This window comes from Poecile atricapillus, chromosome 3, assembly GCF_030490865.1.
Source record: "Poecile atricapillus isolate bPoeAtr1 chromosome 3, bPoeAtr1.hap1, whole genome shotgun sequence".
In the NCBI taxonomy this organism is placed as follows: domain Eukaryota; kingdom Metazoa; phylum Chordata; class Aves; order Passeriformes; family Paridae; genus Poecile; species Poecile atricapillus.
In genome coordinates this window covers 9,687,693-9,700,367 of record NC_081251.1, presented here as the reverse complement: position 1 = coordinate 9,700,367, position 12,675 = coordinate 9,687,693, and the positions used below count along the sequence as shown (strand labels likewise).

At 37.7% G+C, this 12,675-nt stretch overlaps 1 protein-coding gene across 2 annotated transcripts in view; it reads right to left on the bottom strand.

Annotated features, from left to right (window-relative positions):
• Window positions 1–12,675, bottom strand: part of LDAH (lipid droplet associated hydrolase) — a 107,084-nt gene that overhangs the window by 68,802 nt on the left and 25,607 nt on the right. For both annotated transcript variants that reach the window (XM_058836254.1, XM_058836256.1), the window contains one exon: window positions 8,792–8,926. In XM_058836254.1, the coding sequence (XP_058692237.1) occupies window positions 8,792–8,926 (135 nt within the window). The remainder of the gene's footprint in view (window positions 1–8,791; window positions 8,927–12,675) is intronic.

The following is a 12,675-nucleotide window of genomic DNA, read 5'->3' as shown; positions in this document are numbered from 1 at the left end:
AAAGTAAGAGAAAATGAGAAGGTGCACACTATGATGTTAGAGAAGGAAAAGGGAAAAGGCAGGGAGTTGAGAGGCGCAGTTATACAATAGCCCAAGCTACAATACAGGATCTGTACTTCACAGTGACTGGACAGATTGATGGGTGACATTTTCTGAAGTGCTTGATGCTTGTACTGAATTCAAGCTGTAACTTTTAATTTGCTAGGCCAGTGCCAATTTTTCTTGACAATCCATCTTAAATTTTATTCAGTACTGTGATATCAACCAAGACTGACATGTTCAATTAAGTATGACTTTTCAGAATAATACCAAAATAACAAGTAATGCACTTCCTTTTTCACCAGCACCTATAATGGGCATAAGGATGGCATTCAGTAAATTTAGCCCTTCTTCTTTGCCCTTGTGTATATTCATCTTGGATGACACTGTTTCATTAGAAGTATAAAGAGAAGTGGAAGTTCTTACATTCATTTGTCCACAGAAAAGTTAAATTTAATACCCAGATCCAAATTATGTAACAACAGCATCCTTTTTAAGGAGTAAACGATCCACACAGGCAAGCATGAAATTTTTCCATCTTTCATCTGTATCCCTCAAAACTGATGGATTATAAGAAGCCTTCAAAATGATCTTATATTCTGCACTTTGTACATTGGTGGCACAGCACTGACTGCAAAGGGCTACATCAGTTTATGCCAGCAGAGAACATGACCCCCTGCTAGCAGTGCTGAGAGCTGTAGCACGGCAGGTCTGCAAAATATTCTGCAATGCAGTGCTACCTCACAGGACTCAGGCAACACTGCCAGTGCTACCTGCCTTGAAAAACCTTGAAAATCTCTGGGCTCCTCTTCACACAAGGAGTGTGAGCTGACAGCAAAGGGAACCAACCACGGCTCAGTGACACCCAGCACTGATCCCCACAGGCAAAAGAGAAATGGACAAAACAGCACGTGCAAAAGTGTGAATTTATGAAAAGCAGTAGTAAAACGGAGGAGAACAAATAGTATTTCACCTTGTACTTTGTATAAATGTAGCAGGTTTATCAGTTGCTGATGCTTCAAAGTAACTATTTGCATATGTTGTGCAGTGAAAATTTTGTTTTTCTGGAGGAAAAACATTTTTGTGAAATGACTACTTTAAATTCTGAGTTATATCTTTTCTTCACCAGTGTTCTGTTACACTATTTAAAAATTAATTCTCTGTTAACTTTTTAACGTTCCTGGAGAAAATGCTTTAGTTTTCTTTCTTAGCCACCCTGGACTGCCCAGCATACAACTATGGCAACCTGTCCAAGGTACTACTGTGATGGTTTTATTCTATTTGGAGTTTTACCTGATAGGTGAAATAGAGACTGAAGTGCTACTCAGTACAAAAATGAGTACTTAAAGGGGCTACAAGCAAGATGGAGAGGGACTTTTACAGGGGAATGGAATGATAGGACAAAGGGAAATGGCTTTAAACTAGAAGAGGGCAGGTTTAGTTTAGGTAAAAGGAAGAAATTCTTTACTGTGAGGGTGGTGAGACACTGGAACAGGCTGGCCCAAGTTGTGGATGACCCATCTTTCAAGGACAGGCTGGATTTGAGCAGCCTGATCTCATGGAAGGTGTGTCTGCCCATGGCAGGAGATGAATAAGGGATTTTTGATCTTCATTTTGCATATGTGAGAGGTCCTACATGGAAAGTAAATCAGTTCACCATAAGCAGTTCTAGAGTCACAGTTGTAAAAAGTTTGGTTTCCTCGCTCATTTACATTAGCAGACATTGAAGCAACAGCTCAATACAAACATTTTGAAACTGCCTGAGGCTTTAAGTATAATTTAAATAAAAAGACATCAAGTGAGTTTTGCCTGCACTCTAGACATAAACAGCTCTAAATATGATCATGTAGCTTCATACTGAAGTGTATTCAGGAACACTGACATTTCATAAAAGGTGATTAACTGAAAAATCTCCCGAATCATGCAAATCATATCACGGAAGTCAGCGGAGTCTCTGACAGCAAGCTTGGCAGTAATATGGTTGAAACCATAGATATGTTCTGAAAAAAATGACACTCCAATGGCAATCCCTGAGAATTTTAACTATCTGCTACAACGTTTAACCCAATGGGGAATTATTTGGCAACTAATTTGTCACCTGATCACACCAGTAATTCAATAACTGTAGTAAATGAGATTATTTTAATATATGTATTAATCAACAAAGCCTCAAATTCAGCCTTTAGAAAGGTAAGAATATGTCTATCTTAAAGAAAGACAGTAGTGCTGTGTGCTATCAAAACTGAAAAACCAAAAAACTTCATCCAGCAAGTGGCAATGAGACTCGCTCACTCAACCAGTACCACATCATATTGTTCTTTATCATTTCTCCAAACACTCTGCCTGTACTCAGACATTATAGATTTAAGATACACTAGAGGTAACAATAATTCCTTACTGATTATTTAAGAATGAAGCCATTTGCAGTTATTTCCTCTGCACACTCTGCCTTAGAGTTTTCTCTATTTCCCTGAAATGCCTATATTGCTCCTCAAAGGAAGGGAAATTCCTAAAACTGAAACAAAACCAGAAAGGCTCCATGTTCCAAACCTGATTATTTTCAGAATCTGGAATGATGCTGTGCATTACTGATGGCTTCTCACTCTTACAGCTCAAGATCACTATCAATTAAAAATAAAAATATTGTTTAACACTGAACTGATCCCATCTAGATCTGCACCATTTTTCACAAGTTTTGAGGGTATCAAAATTAAATCAAAGGTCCCAATTATAAATTAGAATTGCCAAATGAAACTATTGATCAGCTTTCCTTCCTGCAGTCAATCTGTGTAGTGAATAAAATTCCATAAAAGCAAATCCAGACCCCTTACACCTTCAGACATGACGATAATTCCCTGCTGTGGGGTTACTTCACTGTCATTCTGTTAGCAGGTGCAAGAATATCTTTCAAATTGAGTTGCGTTAAAAGATTACTAAGCATTCTCCCTGTGGAAAATAACCTCATCATCTCAGTGCTGTGTTTATTAAATTACATTAGGTTTTTACTTTCCCTTTAACAGTAAACATTTAAACATGCTACTCTGAAACCTCATAGCACTGCTCATCCCAGGGAACTGTGACGTGCATTGAAACAGACACCAGAAGATGGAACTATTACCTCTTTACCTGGTTCACATTTTTGAATTTTTTTTTTCCCCCCACTAAAAGCCACCTGCACCTAAACAGAAATGGTCATACCAGTTGGAGAACATACCTATGTCATGGGGCAAAATGCAGAAAATAACCCATAAACAATTTCAAAACCTACATCCAAAACTTCCTGGAATGCAGTAAAGACATTTTGCTCTCTAATGGATGAATTCTTGACTTTATTTTTTTTAACATCTTTTCTGGATGTTTTCTGGATATAGATACAGAAGATTGTATCAGTTTTCAAAAATCTTTAAAAATAGAATTATATTACTCTTATTTGTAGGTATGGGTGAAAAATTCTGGTTCTTTTAACCAAGAAATTAGTTGAGTAAAGTACGAGAATGGATTAAAAAGCTCCCCACATGGATATCTTCTAATAATATTCCAATAGATACTATGTAAACAGACTTAGTGGAAAACCTTGAAATAGAGAATGCAGAGGATCTATTTTTTATATAGCCATAAGAAATGTAAAGACAAAGTCCTATTCCTTGTAATGTCAGCAAAAATTAGTCACTACTCTGTCAAACTCAATGGGATATAGAGATACATGAAGTGGTACCAAAATGAGCTTAATAGTGTTTAAGTGATCTTTACAAATAAATACATGGCTGCTAAGGTATTATAATATAAACACTTAAAATTGTTAACATTTTGAATGGCCAGAAAGGAAAACAACAGAGCAACTTAGACATACTTCATATATGGCAAAATTTTATTTTTCTTAGTTTTGATTTTGAATGGAACAAGACTTTTAAACACATGCTTAAAATTAGGCAGGACTGATAAAGTCCATGCCAAATGCCAAGATTTCACTCTAAGGGTGTATTTGCATAATTATGGGCATGATTATAGGACCTCCATGAATAATTAACTGAATGTGGTTTAAAGGAAAGAAGTAAATGGGGTAGTGCAGCATCCCTAGGGCTGCTTACTTTTCACACATCTAGATTTCAAACATTCCAGTGGGTTCATAACATGAAATGACCATTTGTTTCCTTAAAATAGACACTTAGCTTTAAAGCCATACAGTAAAATTCAGATCTTACCAGGCTAAGACAAAAACCTCAACATTTAAATGGCTCATAATAACTTTGACACATGCACACACATTTCCTTCCTTAGGTTGCCTTTTCCAAGACAAGGAAGGAATAAGGTTTCTGGGCAGCAGCAGGGGCAGCAGGACTGCACTGCAGTGAACTGATGGTTCCTGTCCCATCCTGTGAAAACAACCAGTCCCTCTGTGCACACCCTGACCTGGGATCCCTCACTGCTGACAAACACCATGCGAGGAGCTCCACGTGATTAATCAGCGCCAAGGCCAGCTCCAGGAACAGGAGCCTTCCCTTCCCTAAACATTCAAAAAACTTGGTATGAAATAGCTGTGAAACCAATATAACTCTACCAGGATGGCATGCTTGAAACCTGGGGGTTTTTATTGCATCTACAGTGTGATACCACCACTAGACTGGGAGACATTGTGTCATATAAATCTGCATTAAAGTTAAGCAGAATTTTAATGTGTTCTGGGCTATAAACATGACTACAGAGTTCTCTGGGTCTGTAATACAGAAATATAACTGACTAAACCTCAAAGGAACTTATATTAAAGATAATTCATCTTTCAATGACTCTCAGAAATTTTAATTTATATGCCTAGGAAGCAGAAAATGTTGTTGAAACAGAAATTAATGTGAATTAAATGTGTGTAACGTGAATTAAACGTGTATATGCATAAGCCTAAAGTATGCATGTGAGATGCCAGCCCAGCTGCCTTCCCACTGCTTTTCTCCCTATGTGAATATATATATATCTATATATAAATATGCAAGACATAAATGCTTTTTAAACACAGCTATCACTGCATACCTCAGAGTGGCCACATATCTGCTGTTATAACCAATCACACAGGGCTGAAACACAGATAAGGATTTTCTGGTCAAAAAACTTCTGAGTATGACAGAGATTAACTCTGAGGTGTTTTTGTACTGACCAAAAAGACTGCCAGTATCTCTGATCCACCTGATTCAGCAGTGTAGGTATTTTCCATCATCAGCAATTACTAAAGACATCTATTCTACTTAGAATAAACGAGTCACAAGCTAGCAAAAACTACCAAATGCATACAGAGTCCCTGTGTCTGTGTAACTTCTGTCCCTAGAAATGTTTAAGGTCAGGCTGGATGGAGCGGTGAGCAGCCTGTCTGTGTCCATGGCAGGGGAACTGGAACTAAATTAATTATATATATAAGTTCCTTTCCAACCCAGGCCATTCTATAATGCTGTGATACACAACAACAAGGAGAAGTCCCTATTTTTAGGACGCCAATTCTTGGAACACCAAACTTCCAGGATCGCCTCCTCTCTTGTTTGCAACAGTGCAGACCACAATCCACTCCTTGCCAGCATCACACGTTCATGGTGGCACAGTATCTCCAAGGGCACTGCAGAAAATGCTTACACAGAAGTGTTATTGGAAAAGTATTCTTAGTTCCTATTCATTTCGCTTAGCAAGTGGAAAGAGGCAAGAGTGCCAACTGCATCTGATCAGCCAGATCACAGTTTGGGAATCACTGTCCTAAATAACTCGTAACCCTCTCAGAGAAGAACACCACACTCTTTGTCTTTGCTTGGGCTATTTTAGGCTCTTTCCTGCCAGCATAGCATATCACGATGGTAAAAACTTATGGCTCGTACCTGCTAATCATGCCCACACTTCTATCTGTCATTTGGTGGACAACTACCCAGCAATTAACAAGACTATTAATGTGCTGAAGTATAAATTCCATTTTACCCAAATAATTTCAGTCATTTTTTCTGGATTTATATCACTTGAGCTAGAGGCAGACTCTCACTCATAGTCAATTCTGCAGTTTCATTAGAAGCCAGAGGGCTGTGAAAGCAAAGTCCATTCAGATGAATTGTAACAACAGCCAAGAAGCAATATATCAAATAAATTTAAGCTACACACCACTTCCAAATTTTCCTGTAATGCTAGAATTTATTTTTTTTTTTATGCACAACTTAATTTTAGTTCAAAACTTCACACTGATGGTACATTAACATTTAGGGTTCACATAATCAATGTTTTCACAGATAATTTACTATTCCTTCACCACTTCTCTGCTTTTCTCATACTGTTTCCTAGGACATAATTCAGTTTCAAAATGGTCTGAAGGCTCTGCTCCCCTTGTGTAAAAAGAAAGCAGTGGAAACACTCTTTTGATGAACTAGAAATCAATCATTACCTATCTTTTTTCACCAAGAACCATAAACTAAGGCTAGTTTAGCAGATCTTGAACGACACACTATTATCTTCTACAGTCCATGGAACAGAAAAGATCAAACTAAAAATTTATTTTGTAAATTGACTACTAAGACTGCCACTCAAAATTTCCTGTCTTTCAGAAGGAAAAACATGACTTGCTGATTTGACTGTGTATAGCTCAATACTCATCCGTACGGTTTATAATATTCTAGAGATTTATCTTGAATATAATTTATCATTTGACTACATATTGTATCATTAAGTCATGAATGCTGACTAGCTAATTATTAGGTGTATGATGTTCTAATACATCAATTGTGTCTCTTTAGTTGATTAAGATATGAATCACAGGATTCCATATTTCTGTAGCACTTGGCAAACATAGACTATTAGGACAAATAAATTAATAATTTAATTCTGATTTCATTTTTCTTTATTCTCAGTCTTACTTTGCTACCAAAAGCAGTTTATTGGCAGCCCTAAGGACAAACAAAAGCAAGCCTTCAATCTTCTTGAAGGACACTGAGGTGTTGGAGTGTGTCCAGAGAAAGGCAAAGTGCTGGGGAAGGGTCTGGAGCACAAGTCTGATGAGGAGCAGCCTAGGGAGCTGGGGGTGTTCAGCTTGGAAAAAAAGAAGTTCAGGGAGGATGTTATTGCTCTCTACAACGACCTGAAAAAGAGGCTGTAGCCAGGCAGGGGTTGGTCTCTTCCAGGTAACAAGAGATGCAGCAAGGGAAAACACCTCAAGTTGTGCCAAGAAAGGTTCCGGTTGGACACTAGGAAAAATTTCTTCACTGAGAGTGGTGGTTAAGCGTTGGAACAGGCTTCCCAGGGAAGTGGTGGAATCACCGCCCTCAGAAGTGTTCTAAAAAACAAGCAAACGTGGCACACGATATGGTTTAGTGGGTATGGTGGTATTTGGTTGCCTTGGACTTGATCTTGGTGTTCTTTTCCAAATGTAATGATTCCATGACTCTACATATCTTTCTGTCTAAGATGTTCTATTTCTTACTTCTCATCAAGCCACAGCAGATGTCCACAGAACTAAACCACTTTAAAACATGGCTAAGTACGTACACCTACAGTCAATGCATATGCTTTATGCTAATTTTAAACAAAATAAGAGAGAACTAGAAAAATGCTCTTTTTGTAATTTTGCCTACAACTAAGGACTGATGTTGGCCCATTTTATGCTCACAGCAGTGTTCAAAACAAACGTCTTTTTAAAAACTGAGGAGGAGGATAAGGACATTGAAATTGAGGTCTAACTTTTGTATTGTATTCACCAAGTAAAATCAAGTTTCTAATAGTTTTGCACAGTGGATTGATTGTTGGGAGCAGAATTACAGCAGTGAAATGTTCAATTAATGGTGTGTGTCTCCATGGAACAAAGCTTGCAAGAGCTCTCTGAATAGAAGGATATCATACAGAAGCACAAATGAAGGGTGTAGCTTTGTTCAGTTGCCAAATGGCTAAGTGATATCTCTCCAGTCAATTAGGAAGTACTCCGTGATTAATGGCTGCTGTTGGAAAACTTTCTTTAGTCTTTATGAGACTTTCAAAATCTGCTTGAACTAAAGGTAGTCAGTCATATTACTCCTAAGTAGTTTGCTACGTTTTGGACTCCTTTACAGGCAGCACCATTCATAAGAGCACAATTTAAATGCTTGCACACTCTAAATTAGTAGTTTCCAAAGTGGGGTGTTTGCACAGTGTGATAGAGGAAGAAAATATCAAAAATGCTGATTTACTGCTACATCACTGCAGCTTGAGCAAGTCCAGAGGACTTCTAACATTAATCAGCTCTCAGGACAGATGCTTGGAGCACCATCTCTTGCTGGAGATCTGCATGTCAAAAGACTCTTAACAAATACACAAGCAACCTCTACCCTGCTAACATCCCATACCCCAGTCTCAGAAAGATGTGCTTGCTTCCAGGAAATTCACTGATTTAGTACAGCTATTTTTAAATTCAGAGATAACTAAATCTCTCCTAACACACTCCATCTCTGAATTGGACATTTCATTTAAAGATGTACTTTTCTAATCTACTCCTCTCAACATAAACACATTCTAGACCTTCTTCACTGTAACATGCCTCTGACAACTGCCAACAGTAAACTCTCTCATTCTCTTAGTAGCTCATATTTGTCTGGCAAATCTAATTTGCCTAAAATACTTCACTAACTTCTCATACAGCTGTGAAAATTGTTTGGTGGAAGCAAAATGGAGATACTTAAAACTCCTATCAACCTGTTTTCAATAGGAAGAAGTTTTGCCATTGAAACGAGAAGGGTAGACACAACTGCATGCACAAGTTACAGTACTGTACCTTCTATCATTTCCATCCCACTTGGAGGTTTACAGTGTCCAGCATGGCTCACAACCCAGACGGGATACTGCTGGTTCAGCCCACAATAAAGGGCCTGTATAAAGGTCCTGTAATAACCTGCCAGTCCAGGGTTACCTGCCAAAAAACAAAACATACAAGATCAGTCAATATTAACCTTCAACAGCAAAGCAATCTGCTTCAAAACAAACTAAACTGCATTACACAGCAATTTGTTAATTTATTTTCTCTAGTACATTTCTAGTTTTTATTTCCCAAATGTCATGGGCTATGCTATTCAACTTGTTTAATTCCACTGACCAATGGCACTCATGGGAAGCATTTTACAGAATTACTTCAAAATTGCAAAACATAAAATTGAAATCCAACACAAGTGAGAACATCTTTTTCCATCAGAGGTCAACCAGCTTGCTTATCTATCCCATCCACTTACAAGAATGTGAAATTAAAACATCACAAAGTCTACAGCATGCATCACCCGATCCAGATGTCTGCTCTCCAAATATCTCAGTGTTACTACTTCAAAATAGGTATGTGGCATTCTTACTATACAAAAAGGCTGTCCTGACCCTAGAAGAAAGGATGATTTTATTTTAAACACAATGGACCGAATAAATCTTTTCCTGCTTGCAACTTCATTTTCTCCCTGTCCCTTTATACAGCAGTGGAGAACCTCTTTGCTTTTCAACTCTTATGCTCTAGAACCATGGGAGAATCTGTCCTCCCTCCTGGTGTCCCAGAAGATTGTGAGGGTTTCTCAGAAAAGGCTGGTATCTGAATGGACATGGCTTGCCCTGGGGATTCAGACCACTCTGCTCTAAAATCCACTATTAAACATGGAAAATATCTATAGTCATATACCATTGCTGAAGTGGAAACTGAAATGCCATCCCAAAGATAAAAGTACATATATGAAAGGGATCTTTGGATTGCCCAACAAAACTCTATACTCCGCTCCTCCTTTTTTCTTTCTCTTCTGGATATCACTAGTGATGTAAATTGGAGAGGAAATCCATATGAAGACGAAGCAGAACTTTCCTAATTTCCATATGATGTATAAAAATTCCACACAGACACAAGAACATATAATTCTTATTTACTTATTTTCCAGAGTAGTTACACTGCTTTTTTTATTATCATTTAGACACCAGCAAAGCTCACCATCATGGCTGGGACTGCTCAATTATGCATCTTTCAACTCCCACATCAGGCAATTCTTAGTTTGGATATCATCAACAGCAAAAGGCAGCAGGAACAGTATTGTGTGAAAAGGCTGTCATTTATTAAAGACATTCCAAAATAACACCAGTGTATTACAAAATGAAAAAGCCTTCATTCAAATTTTATCAACTCCCCTATACCAGTCTGATTTTGATAACAGAGGCTAAGCTGTGTAAGTATTGACAGTGACAGGGACGAAGAATTAGACCTATAATCAAATTAGTACCTGTGAAAACAGTGCATGGAAATAAAAACAAGTGTTACTCCACTTCTTCTCTTTCTGTAGTGGCTATTTTCTTCTTTTACTTCCACTCTTCCACCTGATCAGGTAGCACACAGTAAGTTCATTGCTCACCCAAGAGGTTCCCTGAGCCACCAAAGCGCACACAGGCACCCGGAGCAGAGCCACGTGCATGGGGGTGATACCATGGCTCACCCTGGGATGATGCATGAGCACAGGACTGGAGACTTTCCCCTCTAGGTAATGTATCTCACACACTTCACCTCTCACTTACATATACTAAGTGTCACTGGGGGATAGTAAATCTTAATAAAACTAGTAGTCTTAGAAAAACATTTTTACTGGATTACACAGATGGGGGGGGGCGGGGGGGAATCCCCAAACTCAAACCATCACTATCAACAATTACATATTTCTAAGCATCTCTTTGTAGATCATTTTTGCCATTAAAGGAGACTTTAAAAACAGAAACTGTTGTTTTGTAAAAACTCCAGAACATGACCAAATTTGTGCAAGTTGATTTTCAGGAAAACAATTTAAAAATCACAAGGGTCACACATCCATACAATTGCATCACAGTTTCATACATCAAAAATATATAGCATAAAGGGTCCCAGAGACAATAAAACAATCCTGACATCATCTGTCAAGTTCCTTGGATTGATGTTACAGAGAGGAAATTTGTCTTTCAGCAAGGCTGAAGGAAAAAGTAGCAGCAATCCAAAATCAATTGTGTCTTGTCATACAAATGATCATAATGTTTTGCATTATGTTTAATCCTGGAATACAATATCATTAGGACTTTTGAGATCAAGAAATCACAAAATTAATCTTGATCACAGAATTTTCTCTCTACACTTGTCTCTCCTTTAATAATGCAGAACAAGGATGGGGAGAAATTACAGCAGCTTAGACATTTTGGTGCTCTTTCCCATCATCAGCCAGGTGAACCTAACATGTAAAATCTGCTCAGGATTTGGTCATCAGGTGAAGAACAGTCAGGTAAGAACTGCTTAAGAACACTGAGGCTTTGCATCAAATATTATACAAAGACTAAAAAACTCTAATACTTCTTTCAGGGAAAGGGGACTTTTAACCTGTGATAAATATCACAGGTGTGATATTTTATGCAGGTAAAAGAAAAAATCCATAAATGCAAAAGAAACCTAATTTCCCCAGTCCTCATAAGCATCTGCTCATGGTAAGAGATCTGTTGAGATATCTGAGCTATCAGAACTGCTACTGGCACTCCAAAATGCTTTGAAGGGTATGAATGAGAGCTGCTGGCATACAGTGGAATGAAAACCAACAAGAATTTTAACAGCAAAAATTTCTAAATAGAGATCACCATGTGTAAAGCAGCTATAAATTCATTCTTTACTGAACTTGCAATTCCAATGGAGTTATTCCAGATTTACACTGACCTAAGTAAATGCAGATTAATAGTCCCTGCTTTTGAAAGCTGGCATCTACAATATTTATGAGCAAAGAATGTTTATATCACATGTCTCCAAAGTAATTTTGTATATTTTTAATTGAGCTGCTATCTGTCAAAATACTTTATGGGGTGGAAACAAAAAAAACCTGGATTGATTAAGATTTTTTTCATACAACAGAGTAATAGTAACAGGTAACAGAAATAACTAAGACTTAATATGTACAGCAGTCTGTGATCAATAATGTTTTAGGCTGATCTTTGCAACTGAAATGTGTTCAATTAAATTATTTTATTTTATAAATAAAGAACTACCAGGTTAATCACAAGGGAGCCCAGGCAACACAGTGCTCATTTGTGTTTTTTAAGGATTTCCCAGTACAGTAAACTAGAACTGCATATGCTCTATCACTCAGCAACCAAGTGTCAAAAAATGGAAACCATAAGTAAATGCAGTGTTAATCTCCATGATTTGAAGGTTACTCTAGTTATTTGAATACCACATCAATCCTTAGACACCTCAGGGCAGCTGAATCATTCATGCATGCCAACAAATCTCAAATTGCAGTCATCTGAACCATGAAGCACATCTTAAGCAGTTACTCTCAACTGTGCTTAATTTTCAACAGCATTTACGTTGTTTCAGAAGTTTTTTAAACAATAGCTGTAAATGGTGACCATAACAGAGAAAGACACAAGACTGTAATACACTGTGGATTTGTCTAATTTGCAAAAGATTTCTAAGCATTTCATGGAAAGAGTGTGTCAAATGGGCAATTTATACAGTGAATGAGAACAGCGGGACCACTTTATCTGAGACGCCCATAAGCTGCAACAACCAAAGGACTCCTGCCACACTCCCTGTTTTCCTCTATAACACATGGCATTTCACCCAGCTATTCTACATTAAGCTCAAAGTCGTTCCATTTTTAATATGTAAACAGGAATCCACTGCTTCCTTTTCCAATC